Here is a 23,613-nt window from a genome sequence, read left to right as displayed (position 1 = left end):
GGCAACCACTAATCTGTTCTCTATATCTGTGAGCATGGCTTTTGGTTTTTCTTAGATTCCACATATAAGAGAGATCGTGCAGTATTTCTGTCTGATTGACCTCACTTTGCCTGCTGCCCTCGAGGTCCACCCTGCTCTTGTCATTCAAACAGCAGAAGTTCTTAGTTTTGAAGTCCAAATTACCAGTTTGTTTTTATAGATCATGTCCAAGGTCATAAACACTTTCTCTTATTTTCCCCTGGAAAGTTTATACCTTCTTTCTTTAAAAAAAAATTCAAAAAAACTTATTTTTAGTTTCGAGAGACAGCATGCCACATGAGAGAGGGACAGAGAGAGACCATCTCTTTTTTTTTAAATGTTTATTCATTTTTTTTTTCTGGGGCGCCTGGGTGGCTCAGTTGGTTAAGCGGCCGACTTCGGCTCAGGTCATGATCTCGTGGTCCGTGAGTTCGAGCCCCGCGTCGGGCTCTGTGCTGACAGCTTAGAGCCTGGAGCCTGTTTCAGATTCTGTATCTCCCTCTCTCTGACCCTCCCCCGTTCATGCTTTGTCTCTCTCTGTCTCAAAAATAAACGTTTAAAAAAAATTAAAAAAAAATAAATAAATGTTTATTCATTTTTGAGGGAGAGACAGAGCACAAGCTGGGCAGGGGCAGAGAGAGAGGGACAGGACCCTAAGCAGGCTCCGGTTGGACAGCAGAGAGTCCAACGTGGGGCTCAAACTCACTGTGGCCTGAGCTGAAGTCAGATGCTTAACCGAATGAGCCACCCAGGCACCCCAAAGCTTATTATCCATATTAAATTAATTTTCATAATGCTGCAAGGCATATAGATATTCATTAATTCCAACACCGTTTGTTACAAGATTGCCCCTTTGCCACTGAGTTGCCTTTCTAAGTACTGAGATCAGGTCTTTCTACTTTGTTTTTCTTTTTCAAAGTCATTCTGGTTATTCTAGGTCCTTTGAATTTCTATAGGAATTTTAGAATCCACTGGTCACTTTCTACCAGAAATGTTGGGATTTAGATTGGCATTGTGATGAATTGAAAGAATTTGTGGAGGAATGACATCTTAACAATGGTAAGAGTGTTGTTAACATTAACAATATCGAGTCTTCTGGCTGATGAATGTTTGTTTATTTAATTCTCTCAGCAGTATCTTGTGGCTGTTAGTGTATGTCTTGTGCATCTTCTGTCAGATTTAAGCATTTCATATTTTTGTTGCTATTGTAAGTAACATTTTTAAAATGTTTGCTTTCTGATTGTTCATTCCTCCTATGTAGAAGTGTTTGATTTCGGTACATTGATCTTGTGTCTTGCAACCTGGCTAAACTCACTTACTCTCACTAGAGAACTCTTTGTAGATTCTTTTGGACTTTCAGTGTAGACTGTCATGTGATATGCGAATAAAGATAGTTCTACTTCCTCCTTTCCAGTCTGACTGCTTTTGATCTTTCTTGCTTTATTGCATCGTAGGATGGCAACCCCAAGACATTGTTGAACAGAAGTGGGGAGACCCATTTCTCACCATTAAATGTCAGCTGTAAGGTGTTTGAACGATGCCCTTTATCAGGCTGAGAAAGGTCCCTTCTGTTTTGTTTTGTTTTTTTTTTTTCAATGTTTTTTTTTTTTTTTATTTTTTTTATTTTTGGGACAGAGAGAGACAGAGCATGAACGGGGGAGGGGCAGAGAGAGAGGGAGACACAGAATCAGAAACAGGCTCCAGGCTCCGAGCCATCAGCCCAGAGCCTGACGCGGGGCTCGAACTCACGGACCGCGAGATCGTGACCTGGCTGAAGTCGGACGCTTAACCGACGGAGCCACCCAGACGCCCCAGGTCCCTTCTGTTTGATAAGTGTTTTATCAGGGATAGATGTTGAATTTTGTCACATCATTTTCCTACATCTTTTCAGTATTGTGTTTGGTTTTGGTTACAGGGTGATGCTGGTCTCATAAAATAAGTTAGAAAGTATTCCCTCCTTTTCAGTTTTCTGGAATAGTTTGTGTACAGTAGGATCTATTTCTCCCTTAAATGTGCAGTAAGAGTTTATCAGGAAACCATCTGGGCAGTGAATATTCTCTGTTGGGTTTTTAAATGTACATTCAGTGGCTTCGATACAGGTCTATCCAGACTATCTATTTCTTCTTGAGTGGGCTTTGGTGGTTTGTCTTTCAAGGAATTTGTCAATTTCAACTAAGTTGTCAGATTTATTGGTGTAAAGCTGTTAATGATATCCCCTGTTATTATTTTTAGTATTTGTAGTGCTGTCACTGTCCACTCGTGATATTGGTAATTCTTGTCTGTTGTCCTTCCCCCCCCTCCCCCACCCCCATTAGTCTGGCTAGAGGTTTATCAGTTTGACCTTTTCAAAGAACTTGCTTTTGATTTAATCGATTTTTCTTTATATTTTCTTATTTCATTAATTTCTACTCTGATCATTATTATTTTCTTTGGATTTCATTTGCTCTTATTCTAGTTTTTGTTTTTTCTACTGAGGGGAAATGACACCCACATAAAAAGCATCCAGATCAAGAGTCGGAACACGGCCAGCACCACAGGCCTTCCTGGAGGACCCATCCCAACCAGAGGCCCCCTCAGCCCTGACTGCTCCCAGCATAGGTTCATGTTCCTTATTCTTGGAGCTGTGTGTGTCGATGGAATCACACAGCATATAGTCTCTCGTGTCTGACTGCTTCCAGCGTTCTGTGAGATTCAGCTCTCTGGTCTGTGTAACGGTGGGGTACTCGTCATTGCTGTGTGGTATTCCATCAGGTGCCGGACTGGATCACAGCTTTTCCTTCTGTTGATAGACCTCTGGGAACTGTCTGGTTTGGGGCTTTTGTAAATTATGCTCCTATAAACGTATCTTTTCATACACACAAGTATTTCTCTCCAGTACGAGTGGGAATTGAGGGTCCAGGAATGGGCATGTACTTAGTGTTAGCACCTACTGTTTTCCTGAGTAGTTGGTTGTTCGAATCACACCCACCCCCTACAAAGATTTTAGGCAGGGTGTGACTCAGTCCCCTACCCATGCTGTGTCCAGTGTTTGTTGAAGGTCTGAATAAATACACAAGCCCTGTCTGAGAAGGGAGACCACGTGACTGGCTGACCTCTCATCAGAGGCACAGGGCCCAAACACCCACCATACACGAGAACGAGAACAGCCCTCTCCTAAGGCGTGCACAGCCTGTATGGAGGGTGCAAAGCCACGCTCCACGGGGTTTATGGGGTCTGTCTTCAGTCCGAGGGAACCAGAACTACTAGGGCATGGAGGTAGGACCGGGGCAGCCATCAGGCAGGACTCAAAAGCCTTCATCCCTCGGCCTCCTCCTGGGGGCCATTTGGGCAAGCCTTGGAGGGAAGCCAGCGTGGTAAGCTGGTTTGAGCACCGGGCTCCTACCAGCTTAACACTACAGGGCTGTCAGCTACGCCTTCAGCTTCACATGCAGCACCTGGTCTCATTTTTGAGACGGAAGCTAAGGTTACTGATCGGATTGTTCTTTTTTTTCTAAGTGGTCATTTAGTGCTATAAATATCCTCGTAAGTACTTGCTTTCGTGGCATCCCACAAATTCTCATGTTGGTGTCACTTTTATTCAGCTAGAAAAATACTTAGAAAGTATTTCCTTTCTGATTTCATCTTTGACCCATGCATTATTTAGAAGTGTGTTATTTCGTTGCCAAATATTTAGAGATTTTCTAAACCTATCTTTCTGTTACTGACTTCTCATGTAAGTCCCTGTGGGCAGAGCCTTTTCTTTGTGTGGCCCAGAATATGGTCTGTCTGGCTACGTGTCCCTTCCACGTGTCCCTGAAAAGAACGTCTGTGCTGCTGCTTTGAGGGGGCCCCACACACGTCCATTGGGTCGGGTTAGTCCGTAGTGTTGTCTGTGTCTTCTGTGTCCATGCCCATGCTCCGTCTTCTGAGTGTGTGAATCGCTGAGAGACAGCCTTGGAGTCTTCCAGCTAAAATTAGGATTTGTTTTTTCTTGTAGTTCTATCAGTTTTTGCTTCATATATTTTGAGGCTCTGTTATTAGATGTATATATTTGGAATTATGGTTTCTTTGAAAAGTAACCTCATTATTGTGAAACGACCCTCTGTTCCTGGTAATATTCTTTGCAGTGAAATCTACTTTATCTAATATTAATGGAGCATTCCAGCTTTCTTTTGATGACTATTAGCATAGTTTATCTTTTTCTAGCCTCTAACTTTTGTAAACAAGTTTATTTTAACAGCTTTATTTATTTGTATAATTCACATACCATGAAATTAACTCATTTAAATTGTACAGTTCAGGGACTCTGGGCTGGTTCAGTCAGTGGACCTTGTCACTCTTGATCTCAGGGTTGTGGATTTGAGCCCCATGCTGGGTGTAGAGATTACTTAAAAATGTACAGTTCAGTGGCTTCTAGTGTTTTCATAGACTTGTGCATCTACATAAAACCAATTTTAGAACATCTTCACTAGCCCAAAAAGGTACCAGGAACCTTAGCCATCACCCCTCTGGCCTCCCGGCCCCACCCCCAGCCCTGGGTGACCGCCCATCCGCTTGCAGTCTTCTATAGATTTGCCCGTTGAGACATCTCATGTAAAGGGAATCCTACAATATGTGGTCCTTTGTGACTGGCCTTTTTCATGAAGCAGAATATTTCAAGGTCTATGTGTATTATACCACATGTCAGTAATTCATTTCTTTTTATTACCAAGTAACACTTCATTGTGTAGGTAGACCACATTTTATTTATCCATTTATCAATTGGTGGACATTTGGGTTGTTTCCACTTTTTGGCTATTACAAAAATTAGTGTTCAAGTTGTGGTATGGATGTATTTTTCATTTTTCTTGGGTCTGTACCCAGGAGTGGAATTGCAGGACCATATGGTACTCCATGTTTAACTTTTCAAGGATCTGCCAGGCTGTTTTCCACAGCCGCACCATTTTATATTCCCTCCAGCAATGCATGAGGGGTCCGATGTTTTCATATTTTTGCTAACGCTTGTTCCCCCCATCCCCTTGTTTTTATTATTACAGCTATCCTAGTGGGTGTGAGGTGCTATCTCCTTGTGGTTTTGACTCCATTTCCCCCATGTCTACTGACGTGGAGCATCTTCTCGTGAACTTGCTGGTTGCTTGTTTATTTTCTTTGGAGAAATGTCTGTTCAGATCCTTTGTCCATTTTTAAATTGGGTTGTTTGTCTTCTTATTGTTGAGTTACAGGAGTTCTTTATACATTCTAGACATTACAGCCTATCAGATAAAAGATTTGAAAGTATTTTCTCCTGTCATGTAGGTCGTCTTTTCACTTGATGGCGTTCTTTGATACACAAATGTTTTAATTTTTACGAAGTCCAATTTATCTGGTTTTTGTTGTTTTTGCTCATGCTTATGGTGTCACAGGTTAAGAACCTGTTGCCAACAAGGTCATGAAGATTTATCCCTGTTTTTTCTTCTGAGAGTTGTAGTTTGAGTTCTTACATTTAGGTCTCTGATCCATGTTGAGTTAATTGTGTATATGATGTGAGGTGGGGGTTCAGCTTCATTCTTTGCATGTGGATGTCCATTTGTCCCAGCGCCATTTTGTTGGAAAACGATTCTTTCATCACTGAATTATCTCTGTACATTTGTCAAAAATCAATTGACCACATATGCGAGGGTTTATTTCTGGACTCTTCTGTTCCATTGGTCTGTGTTGTCTATCTTATGCCAGTACCACGCTCTCTTGATCACTGTAGCATTATATTAAGTTTTGAAATAGGGAATTTGAGTCTTCCTGCTTTGTTTTCAGTATTGTTTTAGCTATTCTGGGCCCCTTGCAATCTCATATGAATTTCCATTTCTGCAAAAAAGGCCATTGGAATCTTGATAGGGGTTGCATTGAGTCTCCAGTTAATTGTCTCTTAAAGGGACTTAAATAATAAGACAAACCTTTTGTATTTATTCCATACTTATCATTTCTGGCACTTGCACTTCCTTCTCCTAAATCTAGATTTCCATCTGGTATTGTTTTTATTCTGCCTGAAGGATTTAATTTAACGTCTTTGTAATGCAAGTCTGCTGGTGATAAATTCAGCACTTGTCTGTCTGAAGTCTCATTTCACCTCTGTTTGTGAAGTTTCCACCGGGTGTAGCTCTTTGTTAATAGGTTTGTTTTGTTTTGTTCTGTCGAGACGTTCCTCCATCTCCCAGCTTGTCAGAGAAATCTGTTGTCATCTTGTGTGCTTCTTTATGAGCTGAAGCGTGTCTTCTCCCTCCAGGTGATTTTAGTGTTTTCTCTGCACCACTAGCTTTGAAGAGTTTTGTGATGTGCTTCGGTGTAGCTTTTTTCATTTCGCTTGTGCTCAGGGGCAGTGGGCTGCTACTGTCTGTAGATTTGTAGTTTCTGTCAGATTTGGGAATTTTTCAGCCATTATTTTGTTTCAGGTACTTTTATCCTCACCCCTTTCGGTCCCCTGGGGACTCTAGTTGCCCGTGTGTGAAGCTCCTTGAAGTTGTCCCCCCGCTCACTCATGTGCTCTTTATTTTTTTAGTTTTTCTTTTTCTGTGTGTGTCACTGCTGTTTCTTCAAGTTTCCTAATCTTATCTTCTGCTGGTGATCCCATCCAGTGCCCCCTTAACGTCACGCTTTGTAATTCCATCCTCTGCGTCTTCTGAGTCCCTGCTCCACAGCGTTTGGTCTGCTTCCTGAGCCTGTAGAAATCAGTCTGCCAGGCGACAGCCTGACTCTCATCGCCACGGACCAGTTTCCCTTCCCTCTCACTGCCAGTTTCTCAGAGCTGGGAGATGGTGCTGTTGTTCCTGCGTGTCCCCTGCCTCGTTGTTCAGGCCCAGAAAGCACTCCCCAGCTCCACTGGTCCCTGTAGGTGCTCCCCCTGCTTGCCCCGGTGGCTTAGGGCTCCCCTGTGGTTGCTGGAAGCGTGCTGCTTTCAGCCTGGGGGAGCAGTGGGATTGTTCCATCTGTCCCTCTGCATGGCCCACCTGGTGGCTGTTTCACAGCTGTGCACTGATTGTCCCCTCTGTCCGCAGGTCTGCCACCTTGCTGCCTTGTCCGTTGTCCTGTAGCACCACCTGACCCCAGGTTGTCTGGCCCACCTGCCACTGTCTCTCTGCACCATGGTCAGGGTTCCCCTGGTTGGGGGGGGGGGAGGGGGGCTGTCATGGAGATCACCTGTGTCTCACTGCCTGATGTCCAGTGACTTGAAAATTATTGCTTAGTCACATAAAGGTCTCAGTTATTGTAGCTTTTGCACATGGGAGCCAGACCCAGTCCTGTTACTGTCTTACTAGCTCAGCAGGAGGTGTAAGCCTCCAGCCCTGTTGTCTCTGAAAAGCCACCTCTGTGCTCCTGGGCAGGGTGAGGGCTAGACAGAGGCGAACATCTGGGCCAAGGCCGGCAGGCCTGGACGTGAGTGTGCTCACGCCTGTGTGTGTCATAGCATGTAGCCGTCTTGCCTCGGGACGGCCTCTGAGGTCGCTTCAACGCCTGGTGAGATGTCCACGCTCCAGCTTGAGGGTCACGAGTGTTCTGCCCAGGTCACCCCCTTAGGCTTGTCTGGAAGTTGGAGAGACCCCTCAGCTCTTTCCAGGGCTTTCCAGGTGCTTTCCAGGGCACCTGCCCTGTGAGAAGCCTGACAGGTTCTGGCACACCCAGGACGGCTGTGCGGCTGGGGGTTGGGACTGCCACCCAGGATGGGCCATGTCCTGTCCACCCGGGATGGACAAGAATCTGTGATTTGTCTCCTCTTTCCCTGGGACTGGACTGCAGGAGGACAGCATCAGAAAGGACAGAGCAGAGCTGATTTGGTTTGAAAAGACACGCCTCTTGCCAGAGCAGGCTGTGTTGGCGGCTGGGGACAGATGAGCAAGACCCCGTCCTCTGGAAGGAGAGCAGTTCTCCCAACCAGTCCCCACCTCGTCTAGCCCATCCCCTGCCAGCTCTTACATTTTCAGTTTTTAGATCAGAACCGGTCTTGCTCACTAACACCCTTTTCTTTATACATATTTCCCCAATTGTTTTCTTGGACAGAATTCCTACACCTCGTATAGAATAGCAAATAAGTGAAAATGCCCCCATTTCTCTCAAGAAACAGAGACATCAACTTCCTTCTTCCTCAGCAGCCCTCCATGGATTTTGTTTTTCTTCCTCGAGCCAGGAGCCCTGCAAAGATTCTGCATGGGGTGGCCAGTGGGAAAGGGGCCACCAGAGAGGACATGCAGGGATCGCGTCCTGGCAGCTGTGGCCACGGCAGGTTGCGTTCACCCATGGGGGCTCCTCCCTGAGCCTGGGCGCAGAGCCTCCTTGCCTAGGTCTGGGGGTCGGGATGGCAGTGTTCTCTCCCCTCTGGTACTTTGAGCTAGCTTTCCACCCAGGCTCTGGGCGGGCAGGTGGGGTCTCCCAACTGGGGCACACGTACTGGTCTGTCCACCGGTTCTGAATATCCTGGTTCACACTCCTGTCCCACCACTCGGCCTGGGCTCCACCCTCCCAGGATGGGTGAACAGAGGGGTCAGAGTGGGGCAGAGCAGCGCTGCGTGGACCTCAGACCTGCCTAGAGCAGGATCTCTCTGCTTGGCCCCTGGGTCAGCAGCCTGACTTCTGAGGGAGACTGCTGCACAGAGTGGGGCTGGGTTCCCGTCCCCACCTCGTCTCACTGAGCCCCCAGCCAGTCCCCTGACTGGGCCCGGGTCCTTCCCTAGTCTGGCCCCACTTGGCCATCAGCCCCCACCTGACCAGTAGCCCTGCAGCCCCGTGTAGCCCTTAGGTGTCCAGCAGCCGCTGTCCAGCTTCCACTGTGTCTGATCGTGTCCTTCCCCGATGTCCGGCGTGTGCACACCGGGGTGTCTGGCTGCAGGGCTAGCTGGCATTGGCCTCCCTTTTATGAGCACCTGGTCTCTGTGCAGGCGTTTGGACAGGCGCACACGAACCACAAGAAGGTAGCCGCGGACGGCGAGAGCCGGGAGGAGAGTCTGATCCAGGAGTCGGCCTCCAAGGAGCAGTACTATGTGCGCAAGGTGCTGGAGCTGCAGACGGAGCTGAAGCAGCTGCGGAACGTGCTCACCAACACTCAGTCGGAGAGCGAGCGCCTGGCGTCCGTGGCGCAGGAGCTGAAGGAGGTAACCAGCAAGCCCGGCAGAGACGGGAGGGCAGGGAGGTAGAGGGCTGTGCTGCTGTCCTCCAGACTGGGACCTCTGGGTTCTCATCGGGAGGGGAAGGGGCCTTGCTCGCTCTGGGCCACAGGGAGACCTACTCTCTGCCCTCTGTTTACCGGAGCGGGGAGGCGGCGGGCGAGGGGGGGGCGGGTGGCAGTGACAGGTGACTAGATGGACAGACGGTTCTGAGTGGTGGCCGGTGCAGAGTTCCACAGTCGAGGGTACGGGGGCAGTCGGGATCCCACAGGACTTGGAGGGGACTCTGCCGAGATTTGGGACAGAGCTCAGGGCCTGGCAGCAGTGGGGAGCAGTCACCCGCCCTGGTTTGGGGTCAGAGGTCATAGAGGCCTGTGGGCCTGTGGGGGGGGGGGGGGCGGCTGGCTTGGATCAGGGAGGCGGGCCATCCTCGGCTGTGTGGAGCCAGAGTGCATGATTTCATTTCCTCCCACCGGATTACCCTGCTTGGGATGGGAGGAGGGGCCGCTGGGGGTGTGGATTTGACCTCCGAGGTGTCTCGGCCTCACTGCTGGCCAGGCCCCCTGGCCCAGAACAGCCAGTGCAGGCACTTACCCAGCCAGCCTGGTGCTGCTCTTTTCCTCTTCCAGAAGGGCCTGCGTGGGCTGTCAGGAGAGCCCCGGTGACCTGCTGACTCCTGGCTTTGGGCGTCAGGAAATGAGCTCAGCCAGGCCCACACAAGAGCAGGTTTGGTGGGGCCTCGGGAGGAAGCCTGCCCCTCCCCACCCCCACACACTCGCAGCTGCCTCTTTCTCTCCGGGCCCTGCCTGTTGCCCCACAGGTCCCCACTGCCCCCAGGCAGCATCCCTGCCACCGCCAGCCCCTTCTGTACCCTGCTTCCATCACTCTTCTGCTGGTCCTGGCCTTGTGGCCTTTGCCAGGCTGCTGTGCCAAGCTCCTTCCTGGACTAGGAGAACACGACGCCAGGCGTCCCTGATAAGTGCCGCCCTGCACCTGCCTTGGTGTGATGTGGCTGTGTGGGTCGTGCAGGGTCCCCCGGCAGACACCCCGCCACGAGAATAGCTGGGCCTTCCTGTGCCCAGTCCTGCTGCCATCCCGGTGCAGTGATGCGCCAGCTGCACGGTGCCCTCTGACCAAACCCCCCCTGTGACAGTCAGCCTAGGTGTCCACCTAGGCTTGCCAGCTTCCCAGGCGGGTCCAGGGGCCACTATCGTGTGACCTGTATAACATACTCTGCACATGGGATGGTTCCAGCTGCCCCAGAACTCATTCTCTCAGTGACTCTGTGGGCATCCAGATACTTCCCTCATCTCACAGGTGGGGAAAGCAAGGAGCAGGGTCACCAGGCTGGCAGCTTTAGGGTGCTGACCTCTGACCTCTGCACAGTGTGTGGACAGGCCCAACCAGCTTCTGTCCTGGGACATGATCTTGAGCCCCATCTTACAGATGGAGAGGCAGAGTCCCAGGGAGTCGGGCGTGGCCACAGTTGGCTGGAGGCAGAGTCAGGTTGTGTGCCCACTGAGGCCTTCCAGAGATTTGCCCTGGGGAGGGGGTGGGGGCTGCCCTTGAGAAGCAGGACTGGGTCGGAGAGGAGTCAGCATCATCTGCTCAGGTGGTCTTTTTGTCCTGGTGGGCCCTGTCCTTGCTGCCTTGGTGGACCCTGTGTGTCTGGGCTCAGGAGTAAATGACAGAGATGTCCCAGCAGAATTCTGTGCCCGCCCCCCCCCCGCCACCCAGGGTGGGAGCCAAAAGGGCTTGATTGCTGTGGTGGCGTCCAGGCTGCCAGGAGCCTGCTGGAAGGAGGCCAGGCATTGGTCATGAGCTGAGATGGGCGGTGGGTCAAGAGCAGCCTCACCAGGTGCCGGGTGGACTCTTCAGCATGGGGTGGAGGTGGGGGGTGCTGGGGTGGGAGGACACCTGGTCCAAACCAGGGGATGGAAGACAGCCTGGAGGCGGAGGAGGGGACGTGGGCATGTGGAGGAGGCAGCAGGGGTGGAGCCTCACACAGGATGAGGGACTGGACTCCATGGGGAAGTGCACATTCCTCCTGGGCAGCAGGGCTGGACCCGACTGGCCCCTGGGGTGGCGCCCTTCCCCCCCCCGCCACACACACACACACACACACACACACACACACACACACACACACACGGTGAACACTCCTCCCCTGGCCTCTGCAGTCTCACAGGAAAACCCTTACCTGCCCAGGCACTTTGGGGATCCCTGCACAGCCAGGAGAAGGTGCCTCCTGGGCCCAGGCAGGCGCACCTGCCGTGCCCCGTCCTGCCTCCCCAGGGCCAGCTCTTCTGGTGGCTGCAGCTGTGGGCACGGCTTACTAGGAACCCAGTTCTAGTGTATTATATACAGTTAGTTCCACTAAGGTATCTAGTCCCGTGGGTCTCTCAACTGCCACGTGTACAACAGAGCTTTGGAACCAGCCCCATCCCTGCAGAAGCCACATAGCTTGGCCCATCCCAGGACTCTGGTCAGACCAGCTTCAGTGCCTGCCTTGAGACGGTGGGTCCAGCTGGGTCATCTCTCAGCACCTCCCTAGGAACCCCTGGGAGAAGGGCAGTGGGAGGTACAGTGGAGGGCCAGGAGGAGAGAGCCTCCACCCGTGGGACTACTTTGTGTCCCTCTGTCTGGCTGTCATAAGCACCCAAGTGAGGCTGGTCCCTGGGGTCCCTCTCCTGATGCTCCTTCCTGTCTCTGTCTCCTTGCTCCTCCTCCTCCCCCATCACCCAGACCTAGAGTGTCACCCCTGGTCTAGAACCTTCCAGGCACGTCTGTCCCCCCACCCCCGCCCCACACACATCCACCTGGGGAGCCTCCCTCCCTCTTGGGGTGGACAGGGAGGGTGGGCAGAGGCCTGGCTAGAAGGACGAAGGTGCTTCTCTGTCCGCATGAGGACTGCCATCTCGCTGGAGTGAGTCCCACGTGCCTGCCCTCCATGGGCCCTTGCGCACTTTCCTCACTGAAGGGCAGTGTCTGCTCCCACACTCTCCTCAGGGCAGCTGGGGGCTGAGGTGTGAGCATGTTGGGTAGATGGGCTGGGGGCTCAGAGGCCAGCCCCGTTGTCACACCTGTTTTGCCGACGAGGATGCTGAGGTCTGGGGGGGTCCTCGTGTGCCCCACCTTGTCCACTTGGGCTGCACCCTGTTGGGGCCACGTGTCTGCACCTTGTGCCCGTCATCAGGGCTGCTGTTGACAGGCTCCTTGGGAGAAGAAGATGCTGACTTTGGGGAAAACCACACTGTGTGGTGGCCAGTTGGAGCTTGTTTGAGCCTTGGAGTCGGGTGTGGGCCAGGCGGAGGTGCCCTGTCTGTGTGGGAACCAGAGTGAGGTGTTGGGTTCCTGCAGCATCAGCACGCGGCGCCCTCACCTGCCACCTGGCGTCTGGGCCAGCTTGTGGGCTGCGTGCGCCTTACCTGGCTGCCCACGGGGCCCGTGTGCTCTTCGTCGGCCCCGGTGCTTATGAGTGGAGGCTGTATCATAGTTCCTGGCGACAGAGCAGGGTGGGACGTGACTCCTGGGCACCCAGGTGGGGCGCACCACAGACACGTCACTCTGGGTTGGGAAGGCCGAGTTGGCCCTGGCCGTGGGGGGCCATGCCCCTTGCTTCTGTTTCTGCAATCTGGTCGGCCTTCTAGCCTGTTGGTCTTGCCGTACAAACCTGCGGGTAGCTGGCTGGTTTCAGGCCGGGGCTTCCACCCCAGGTGGCTGTGCCAGGCCGTGCCACACATATTAGAGCAACACCTGCACCCAAACAAAGTGACTTAGGACAGAGAGCGAGGCGCTTCCGGTGGACGGATGAGCAAGCACTTCTTGTCCTTCACGGAAAGTGAGGAAGTGCTCTGGGTCTGGGTAACCGTGAACAGGGAGCAAACTAAAGCCGCTGAGGTGTGCACTTTCCAAGGGTGGTCTTACAGGATGAGAGTTAACTTTCAATCAAGGACAAAGGCCGTGTGCAGCTTCACCTCGGTAGTGCCGCCTGGTGCTCAGGTTCTGGGGCGCGGAGGGCCTGGGGGGCCCTGGCAGGCAGCACCTCCTCTTTCTGTCCCTCTCAGGGCCAACCCCCCATTTCCCCTCCTGTGTCCTCTGTGCAGAGTGGACCGGTGCTCCCTGCAGGTGCATTGGGCCAGGGTGGGCCGAGCCGCGGTTGGGAGGCACCAGCCTGCTGTGGCCGCGCGGCAGTGGTGAGCACACAGTCCCAGTTCTTACAGATCCGTCATCGTGTTGGTGGTGAGGACTGTCCAGAGCAATAGACCCAGAGACACTCTGTGTGTGAGTGAGAGAGTTAGTGTCAGGAATCGGCTCTTGTGATTGTGGGGGCGCGTGGGTCCAGAATCTGCAGGGTGGGCCAAAGGCTGGAGACCTGGGGAACAGCTGGAGTCTGAAGGGATCTGGAGGCAGAATTCCTCCTTCCTGAGAATTCTTATGCTCTGTTCTGGCTAATTGGATGAGGCCCACTGCATGACGGAGGGTGCTCTGCTAAGTCACATGTCAGTCTCACCCGTGCAGTCAGCATGGTGGCAGCTAGACTAGCCTTGGGCCCGATGCTGCACCAAGTTGGCTCTGACACTGACCGTGGCAGGAAGCGGCCCGCACTGAGGACCGAGCGCAGTGTCGTTAGGCGTTTCCAGCTGCCCGTCCGGATAAATGGGAGTAACTGTGTTTCGTCTTGTCGCCACTCCTCCTGTGTTATTTTACTTATTTTTTCCTGTTTAACAGGAGTTTTGCTTTCTGGGTGGGCCTTGATTTTACTCCAGTCTGTAACTCGGTGTCTGTTTCTTCTGGTGTCAGCTTTTGGCCACCTTCTTGGGTCACTTTGCTGGAGACTCTGGTAGTGACATCGTCAGGAGTGCTTGTATAGAACAACTCCCTCCTCCTGTTGCTCTCATGTTTTTCTTCCTGGTCCTATTTCATTTTCCCAGTGCAGCATTATTGTACTGGTTTTCCCTGCACGGAATCTTGGAATCTTGTCTGCAAAGCATGGATGTGATCACGAGAAGGCCTAGCACCAGTGGAGAGGCCGTGTGTCAGGGGAGAGGGCAGAAGAAGGGGGTCTGGGAGGCGACGGCGTTTCCACCTGAGGACCCTGGTGGGCTGGCCTGGCCTGGGGGCACCAGATGCCACCTGGGGCGTGGAAACAGGGCGGGTGGGAGACAGTTTGTTGTAGGGTCAGCCCTACCCCGAGGGGGGTGCTGGCTGTGTCTGCAACAGTTTCAGTTGCCTCAGGGCGGGATGGAGCTGCCTCCAGCGGGCAGGGGGCTGCTGAACTTCCTGTAACACCCAGGGCGGCCGGAATGTCGGAAGGACTGAGGTCGAGGGGCCCAGCGCCTGGTGGTGGCAGGTTGGGAAATCCTGAGTCTCGGTCACGCAGTGCGCACAGATCTGTGTCGGCCACTTTCTCCGCGTGATACCTGCACCCTCAAGGATGTGTGACATAATCCACATCCCTGACGGCTCACCCGCTCAGTGTGCACACAGATCCATGCACCGTCCCATATCCATCCCTGAACTTTCCATCACTCCAGAGGGAAGCCCCTCCAGGTACTCCCTGCCCCTCCCGCCCCACTTCCTGCCTTCTCTCTCTCTGTGGATTAGCCTGCTCTGCCCATGTCCCATGTGTGGGATCACACAGTGGGAACACCACCTCGTGGTGGTTCAGGGTTCACTGCAGCCCGTGTTATAGCTGAATGACATCCCCTTGTGTGATTGGACCACATACTGTTTATTCGCTCATCGGTTGGTGAGCTTTTGGGATGTTTCCATATTCGGTTGCTGCGAATAATGCCCCTGAACACTTGGGCACAAGTTTTTGTGTGGACCTGTTTTTGTTTCTCTGGGATCAGGGGGCTGAGGAGGCATCGCTGGGCCAGGTGTGCTGAGCTGTTTAAGTAGCTGCAGCCTGTGAGGGAAGGAACTGCTTTTAGCCATTTTACAGATGAGGACACCAGGGGTCAGATCAGGCTGAGACCCATTACTGTGCACCCCAGAGCACACCGCCCGTGGTCGGCTGCCCACACCCCACTTCTTCTCGGCAGATCAACCAGAACGTGGAGACCCAGCGTGGCCGCCTGCGGGATGATATCAAGGAGTACAAGTTCCGAGAGGCCCGTCTGCTGCAGGACTACTCGGAGCTGGAGGAGGAGAACATCAGCCTGCAGAAGCAGGTGTCCGTGCTCAGGCAGAACCAGGCAAGTGCCCGTGCTCCCAGGGTGCTGCCCTGCCTCCTTCCCCACAGCCGAGCCCAGGGCTGCACAGCACACTGCCGGGGATGGAGGTGCAGCCAGGGCCCGGCCTCTCCTAGACCAGCAACTCAGCTCTGCCTGTAGGGCTGGTTGCCCCCGAGACGCAGGGCGCCTGTACCTGTGACCTGAGATACGATTAGGAGTGATGGTCATAGCACACATGTAGGTATGTGTTTTGTATTTCTTAAAATATTTAATGTTAATTAAGTAGCCGTGTAGAATTTATTTACCTTTGATTTTTTATTTTGAGAGAGAACCTTACGCAGGCTCTGGGCTTGGCACAGAGCCAGTGTGGGGCTTGATCCCCACAACCTGGGGATCATGACCTGAGCTGAAGTCAAGAGTCAGATGCCCAACCTACTGAGCTGCCCAGGCACCCCCAGTTTCATAAGATTTAAAGGCAGTGTATACCTGGTAGCATTTTAAGTAACCGGACACATTTGCAGCAGGGATGTGTGTATTCTGATTTCCGTAGTGTCTCCGGCCGAGTGAGCAGCGCACTTTGCACGTGCACAAGTGTCCTGGGTATGGCCTGATGTTCCTGTGCACCTCGTGCCCAGACCACCTCCCTCCCCAGCACCCCATCCCCTGCCGCGGAGCCCCCGTCGCTCAGGCACAGGAGAGTGCTGCTCTTTTCCAGGTGGAGTTTGAGGGCCTCAAGCACGAGATCAAGCGTCTGGAGGAGGAGACCGAGTACCTCAACAGCCAGCTGGAGGACGCCATCAGGCTCAAGGAGATCTCGGAGCGGCAGCTGGAGGAGGCGCTGGAGACGCTGAAGACAGAGCGTGAGCAGAAGCTCAGTCTGCGCAAGGAGCTGTCCCACTACATGAGCATCAACGACTCCCTCTACACCAGCCACCTGCACGTCTCCCTGGACGGCCTCAAGCTTGGCGACGACGCCGAGGCTCTGGCCAACGGCTTCGAGCACGGCAGCCTGGCCAAGCTGCCGCTCGACAACAGAACCTCCACGCCCTCCAAGGACGGTCTCGCCCCGCCCTCCCCCAGCCTGGTGTCCGACCTCCTCAGCGAGCTCAACATCTCCGAGATCCAGAAGCTGAAGCAGCAGCTGGTGCAGGTGCGGGTGCGGCCCTCAGGGTCTCACTGCTCGGGGCCCTGGGGCCACGCGTGCCGTCCCCACCTCCAGTCCTGCCCACCTCCAGCCCTGCCCCTGTCCTCTCATTTGCGTTTCCTGTAAAGTCTGTGTTGTTGCCGCAAGTGGGTCCGCGGTGCTGCGGGGGAGGTGCTGGAGCAGTAGGCCCCTGGTCACCAGTTTTCCTCGCGCCCCCTCGTGGTGCCCCGCGTGGGCTCCCGCACCGTGTCCTGTGGATGAGTCACGTCAGGGTTTCCTGCTCTTCACGGAACAGAATCCCCCCGCCCCCGCACCCCACCTGTCCCCTTGTCCTCGCATCTCCATGGAGGGGCCCCCCAGCCTCTGGGCAGCCTCTGTGGACGTGACACGCCCAATGCACGTGTTAACAGACCTGCAGGGTGACAGCGGTGGCGCGGGCGGGGTCCTGCGAGCGTGTGGCCCCTGCGGGCTGGTGACGGGCCTCCTGTGCTTTTGCAGCTGGAGCGGGAGAAGATGGGCCTGCTGACGACGCTGCAGGACACACAGAAGCAGCTGGAGCAGGCGCGGGGCGCCCTGTCAGAGCAACACGAGGAGGTGAGCCGCCTCACGGAGAACCTCAGTGCCCTGCGGCGCCTGCAGGCCGGCAAGGAGCGGCGGACGGCCCTGGACAGCGAGAAGGAGCGGGACAGCCATGAGGATGGTGACTACTACGAGGTGGACATCAACGGCCCCGAGATCCTGGCTTGCAAGTACCGCGCGGCCCTGGCAGAGGCCTCTGAGCTCCGAGAGCAGCTGAAAGCTCTGCGCAGCGCACACGAGGCCGGCGAGGCCCGGCACGCGGAGGAGAAGGGCCAGCATGAGGCCGAGAGCCAGGCGCTCGCCGAGAAGGTCTCCCTGCTGGAGAAGGCCGGCCGCCAGGACCGCGAGCTGCTGGCCCGGCTGCAGGCGGAGCTGAAGAAGGTGAGTGATGTTGCGGGTGAGACGCAGGGCAGCCTGAGCGTGGCCCAGGACGAGCTGGTGACCTTCAGCGAGGAGCTGGCCAACCTCTACCACCACGTGTGCATGTGCAACAACGAGACACCCACCCGCGTCGTGCTGGACTACTACCGAGAGGGCGCGGCTGGCGCCGGCCACGGCAGCCCTGAGGCCCGCGAGCGCCGCTCGCCCGTCCTGCCCAAAGGACCGCCAGCCTCGGAGGCTGGGGCCGGGGACAGCAGCCCTTCGCCCAGCCCTTCCCTGCCCTCGCCTCTGAGTGACCCGCGCCGGGAGCCCATGAACATCTACAACCTGATTGCCATCATCCGCGACCAGATCAGGCACCTGCAGGCAGCCGTGGACCGCACCACGGAGCTGTCGCGGCAGCGCCTGGCCTCCCAGGAGCTGGGCCCTGCCTCGGATAAGGACCGGGAGGCACTCATGGAGGAGATCCTCAAGTTGAAGTCTCTGCTGAGCACCAAGCGGGAGCAGATCACCACGCTGCGCACGGTCCTCAAGGCCAACAAGCAGGTGCGGGGCCAGTGGGCAGGGCGGGCGGGGCTCCTCCCTCCTGGGGCCCCCAGCGTGACTCCCCGAGGCAGGCGGACCCCTGCCCGCGTTCCTCAACTGTGTGCCCTTTGTGTGTGATCCGCAGACGGCCGAGGTGGCCCTGGCCAATCTGAAGAGCAAGTACGAGAATGAGAAGGCCATGGTGACCGAGACCATGATGAAGCTGCGTAACGAGCTGAAGGCCCTCAAGGAGGACGCGGCCACCTTCTCCTCGCTGCGGGCCATGTTTGCCACCAGGTAACGCCCGCTGCTCCCGTGGCTGCAGGGCCAGTGTTGTCCTTGGTTTACATGCAAGACGAGGAGGCCAAGAGGCCAGGTCCCAGTGGGCAGGCTGGAGGCGCGAGGTGTGAAGGGGGCACGGGCTCACAGACAAGGAGTTAGCCCCCCGACTCCCTGAAAAGTGTGTGGATTCACAGGGACGGTTCCCTGCAAGGCGGGGGGGCAGGGTCCCGGGGTGCCCCATCTGACCTGCCGGTCGGGGATTGGGCTGGGAAGGGCAGCCAGCTGTGGACGCCTGTGCCCAGATGCCTCCGCCTGGAAGTCGTTGCTGGGGGCTTCTTGGGGGCCCGGGCTTGGGGGTTTCTACCACCCAGGGGGCACGATGCCATCTGCTGGCTGGTGTTGGGCAGACACCCAGGGCAGGGCCTTCTTGAGGCTGGGGAGGCTGAGGCTGTGGGTTAGATGGGGTTAGAAACTGAATCAGGGCTCCTGCTCCTCCGTGTAGGAGGAGAGGGGCAAAGACCAGGAGAGAAGACTCTAGGCTTCGCTAGGGGCTCCCTTTCCTCCTGGGTAGAGCTTGGGAAAGACCTCACCACCAGTTTCTCTGCACGTGGGTGTCTGGAAACCCCACTTCTGCAGCCTGTTTTGTTTAAGAACTTGGCTGGATTCTCCAATGCAGCCGAGGTCACAAACTCACTCCCTGGAGCGGGAGGACCATGGCGGATGGGAGTGAGGGGCAGGTGTGCCCAGCGCTGCCTCCCTCAGGGACAGACCTGGAGTGGGTGTTTCTCTCTCCCAGCTCCATGAGGAGAGGGGCACATGTCCCAGTGAAGCAGAGGACACGCGGGGGTGCGTCCATACGTGCCTCTCGCAGACTCTGGTTGCCATCAGGTGATTTACTAAGCACCTGCTGTGTGCATGCACTGATCTGGGAACATGCCAAGTCCTGCCCGTGAGGGCTGGATGCCCTGGCCACCTCCCTTAGAGAAAACCAGCTTGGGAGCCCTTCCCAGAGAAAGCGGAATCGCTGAGGGCACAGTCTGTTCCCGCCCGCCCGCCCCGCCAGGCCCTCCGTGCAGGTCCGCAGCCACGCTCTTGCCTCTGGCGCCCCCACAGGTGTGACGAGTACATCACGCAGCTGGATGAGATGCAGCGGCAGCTGGCAGCCGCCGAGGACGAGAAGAAGACGCTCAACTCTCTGCTGCGCATGGCCATCCAGCAGAAGCTGGCGCTGACCCAGCGGCTGGAGCTGCTCGAGCTGGACCACGAGCAGACCCGGCGGGGCCGCGCCAAGGCCGCCTCCAAGGCCAAGCCGGGCACCCCGAGCGTAAGTCACACCTGCGCCTGCGCCAGCGACAGGGCCGAGGGTGCCGGGCTCGCCACTCAGGTGCTCTGCGGCGAGAAGTATAACATTTACTGCGATTAGGGCCACGGGGCCGCAGCTGCCGCTACCCTGCCGCACGCCACCCGTCCGCTTCTCCTCCACTAACCCAGCAGCAGCGGGACTGCGGTGCTAGGCTGGTCTTAACCGTGACTAATGCGCAGAGGGAAGGATTTGGCCGAGGCGGCGTGCTCTTCCGCCCGGACCCTGTGAGCTTGGTGTCTGTTCTCGCCCCTCGGGACCGCCCTTCACAGCAGCTACTCTCTCGGTGGGGGGAGGGGGGTGTCCTTGCAAAAACGTGGCTTCCCAGGGCCTGTGCGCCGACGGCTCCTGCAGGGGGAGGGGGACAGAGCCGGAGTTGAAACTTGCATGTTCCCCGCACGTGTCTAATGCGCGGCGATGCCGGGACCGGCAGCAGTGCGAGGTTCCGGCCCGAGTGCGAGGCACGGCCTCAGCCGATGCGCGTGGCTTGGCACAGTTTACAGAGACAACTCCTTCGTAGTTTGTGCGGCATCTCACTGCACGTCGTATTTGGGTCACGAGAACAGAATTCCCTCCCGCAGCCCCGCGTCCTGCAGCCCCTCGTCCTCCAGCCCAGGCGCCTGTGGGCGGGGGCCCCGCTCGTGCTCACGTGGCTCAGACACGCCCGCCACACCTGACACCAGGGCTCAGCAGGCTCAGCCTCTCTGAGATCTGCACGCCTGTCTGGTGGCCTGTGAGGTGACACATCGGCAGGTCCCAGGCCTGGGGTTTGTCTTTTTTTTCCAAGAGAAAAACTTCTTAAGTGCCTGGCCAGACTCTGTCCTCACAGGGAGCCCGTCCTTTTATACTTAGGGGTTCCCCAGCCTCCGGGGTGGGTTTTCCACTCTCTGCGATCCACGCGATCAGATCCCCATCACAGGGCTCTAAAATGAGGGGCTCCCACGTCTGTACCCAGAGCCCAGCCCTGTGTGGGAAGGGCACCCCGCCTGGGCCCAGGCCCGTTTGGGACCCCGCAGCGGGTGCGTGGCCTGCCCCAGCCGTGCGGCCGCGGAGGTAGTGACAGGTGAGCAGCTGCAGGGCTCTCTGCTCCCGGATTTGGCATCGTGCCACGCGAGTTCCCACATTTGGGAGCAGGACTTCTCAGTATTTACCCCTGTCGCCCGGTGGGGGCTGCGTGACGCGAGGCTGCAGCAGTCTTCTCCCCGAAGGGCTTCTTGCCTCGTCTCTCCATGGCCCCGGGGAGCATCTGCGCTGCCCACACAGCTCCCGCCCCTCCCCCCATCCCCAGCAGACTCCAGGTGCTGCGTGGACCACCTTGGGTTTGGCCAACGGCCGGAGCAGGAAGACAGGGGTCGGGCTGCTCTGCTGACGGGATGTTGGGTCTCGAGGCCCCCTCCCGCCCGAGGAGGGGTCTTCCAGGGGCCTGGCTGCCCGCTGGCCCCGCACGTCGCTTCTTCCCTCCGCCGAGCCTGGCACGCGGCTTCTTGTCCATACAAGGCACGGCCCCCCTAACCCACGCAGGTTTTCTCCGCGTCTGCTGCCGACTAACGCACCACGTCCTCGCCCGGCCAGAGCTTCGGTGGTCGGGCCGGTGCCGGTTCTAACGCTGTCTTGTTTTCTCCCGTTTTCAGCTGTAGAGTAGCTGCCGGGAGGACTCGGCCGCGGCCCTGTCACACTGCAGCCCCTCCCCCTCCCGCGGGCCCACGCAGAGGAAGGAAGGGCAGCCTAAAAGTCCACTTAGAAACCTGTTTGGATATGCCACTGCAGTTCTTTCCAAGTTAGCATTCCCTGAGTGTTTAATGGCAGAGGACATAAAGCTTTAATGTTGAGAATGCCGCCAGCTGCTTGCCTGTACGGTGCTGAAGAACCTGCTCGGACAGCGGCCATCAGGCTCGCTTAGAACCCGCTAGAAACGCTCAACACCGGGGTCTCCCTGTTACAGATGCCCTTTTATATCCCATCAACCTGTGCACTTTTGATATTTTGATATTATTATATTTGCTTCCTTGATCCCTCCCATAGAGACGGTCTCAGATGCCGTGGTCTGTCTCGTGGTCCTGTAGCGCTCCGTCTTAGCTCCCGCCGTGTTGATCTGGTGTCAGCACGTGGCACGGACGTGTTTCCCCAGCGTGTAGCTCTAGACTGTTTAGGTGAAGGCCTCGACCCGGCAAGGAGCTCGGCCAGTCGTAGCCACGCTGTGGTTCAGCAGCCTTTTAGGTTATGCGGCATTATGGTTCATGTTTGAAATTACAGATTTTAAATGCCATGTTCATTAAGAAATCCAGGGTATTCCAATTCTGGGGTTTTTCATATTGTATTATTATTATTCTTAGGAATAGTTCAATGTAACAAGAAGAAAACTTGACCTTTGCTCTGGTTAAACAGTAATAGGCACTTGAAAACAAAAAGATAAATTATTGAATGAGTAGTATTACCTACAAATTCCAGAATCTTCTGGGTTTTAGGACATTGTGAAGCATGACTGATTAACAGAATTTTATACAACTGTACCAGTGAAATTCCAAATTGGAATTGTTTTGTTACTCTGGTTGTTGTGCCAGATTGTGGCACACTTAGAAAATCCTACAGCCGTCGGTTTCTAGGGTGTTCTGTCTCAACGCCTTTTTGTTAGTAATCATTGCCAGTAGTGCCTTCATCAGTTAAGGGAGGTGTCCCAGCGCAGTTCGTGCTCTAAAATGGACAGTGAGGAGCTAGTTGGGAATGTTGAAGGCCAGTGTGGACCAGTAGGTGTGAACGGGTGCACACCTTCATACCTGAACCTGGGCATCTTCATCGAGGGAAAGAAAACAGCGATTGTGCAAAATTCTGTTAGTCAGTGATTCTTTACTGTGCAGATCCTTGCAAATTCAGGGGCTGAGAAAAGGAAAGTGAACACACACCTCGAGTGTGCTTTGGGAACCAAATGGACTTGAGGGACAAGCTAAGCCAGTGGTGTGGACGACACGCCATGTTTGTGAAGAGCGGGCGGCAGGGGCGCCGGCTGTCGGCCTCGTGCAGGGGTGAGGGCTAGCCGTAGTATTCTTTGCAAATGTGAGGAAGAGACGTTCTGTATTCTCTTGCTTGGTGTAACTAATCGCTGTTAATTTCAGGAAACAGAACTCGGTGAAGCCCCTCAGCAGTCCAGGGCTGTGTCCCGTCGGGTTTGCTGAGTGAGGCTGTGCATACGGTAAAATTGGTACTCACAGAAGAAGAAAGTGTCCTCTCTTCTCCAAAATAAAGGACAAATTATAATAATATATAAGTAGCAAGGTCAAAGAATTCTGTTTCCTGGAATAAGCATTTCTTCTTCCTAGTTGTAGGGACCCCTATTTTTACCTTCTATTACAGTGTCGGTCCATAAGAAATAATGTTACATTTACAATAACTTCACCTGTATGGGGTATTTATTTGCAATGATGTCTGAGTACTGTATTTTTTCTGTGCATTACCTTAGTGTCAGAATGTTGTCTTTATTTTAAGATCATATGCATGTTCTCCTGCCAAGGAACCTTTACACAGACCCAAACAAACAAACAAACAAACAAACAAAAATGCATTCTAATTCTGAGAAAGTGAGGTAGAGCCTGGAAAAGGAGTAGGAAGGAACGGTCAATCTCGACTTGGGACACGGGCGTCTGGTGCAAATGTCTGCAAAGCCAGTGCACATAGGAACATGGGCCTGGTAAGGGTCACGTGGTAGGACCAATAAATAAAGAATAATAAAAAGCACAAGACTTGTTCCGTGTGGCTGCTCTGCCCCCTCCTTCAGATGAATGCGGGTCCAGCAATGCATCGTAATTCCAGGGCCTGAAATGAGACCAGCCGGTCAGTAACCCTAGCGGTAGGAACTGGAGGCAGCCTGGGACCTGTTTCAGGAGGCGTGGGGAGGTGGGGAGGCACGGGGTGCCTCTGGCAATGAGTACCCAGCGGCATGGCAGGGAGAGCACATGGCCGTCGTGCCGTCCTCCCCAAGAGGCAGAGGTTTGGATCGTGTGGGGTCCTTCTGCCCTGACTCTTGCTCCGTGAACTTAGGGATGA

The 23,613-nt window shown here is 54.8% G+C and overlaps 1 protein-coding gene across 2 annotated transcripts in view; it reads left to right on the top strand.

The window, feature by feature from the left end:
- BICD2 (BICD cargo adaptor 2) overlaps positions 1-23,307 on the top strand; it is a 45,921-nt gene extending 22,614 nt beyond the window's left edge. Inside the window, exons 2-8 of one of the 2 annotated variants that reach the window (XM_060610296.3) lie at positions 8,901-9,113; positions 15,173-15,325; positions 16,020-16,454; positions 16,947-17,954; positions 18,079-18,230; positions 19,329-19,539; positions 21,207-23,307. In XM_060610296.3, coding sequence (XP_060466279.2) covers positions 8,901-9,113; positions 15,173-15,325; positions 16,020-16,454; positions 16,947-17,954; positions 18,079-18,230; positions 19,329-19,539; positions 21,207-21,212 — 2,178 coding nt within the window. In that variant the 3' untranslated portion in view covers positions 21,213-23,307. Of the gene's footprint in view, positions 1-8,900; positions 9,114-15,172; positions 15,326-16,019; positions 16,455-16,946; positions 17,955-18,078; positions 18,231-19,328 lie in introns of both variants that reach the window. The other variant, XM_060610294.3, reaches the window with a different exon arrangement.
- Positions 23,308-23,613: the final 306 nt, after the last annotated feature.

The sequence above is a fragment of the Panthera onca genome, chromosome D4, assembly GCF_046562875.1.
Source record: "Panthera onca isolate mPanOnc1 chromosome D4, mPanOnc1 haplotype 2, whole genome shotgun sequence".
Taxonomy (NCBI): Eukaryota; Metazoa; Chordata; class Mammalia; order Carnivora; family Felidae; genus Panthera; species Panthera onca.
This window is presented reverse-complemented; position numbering and strand designations above follow the sequence as displayed.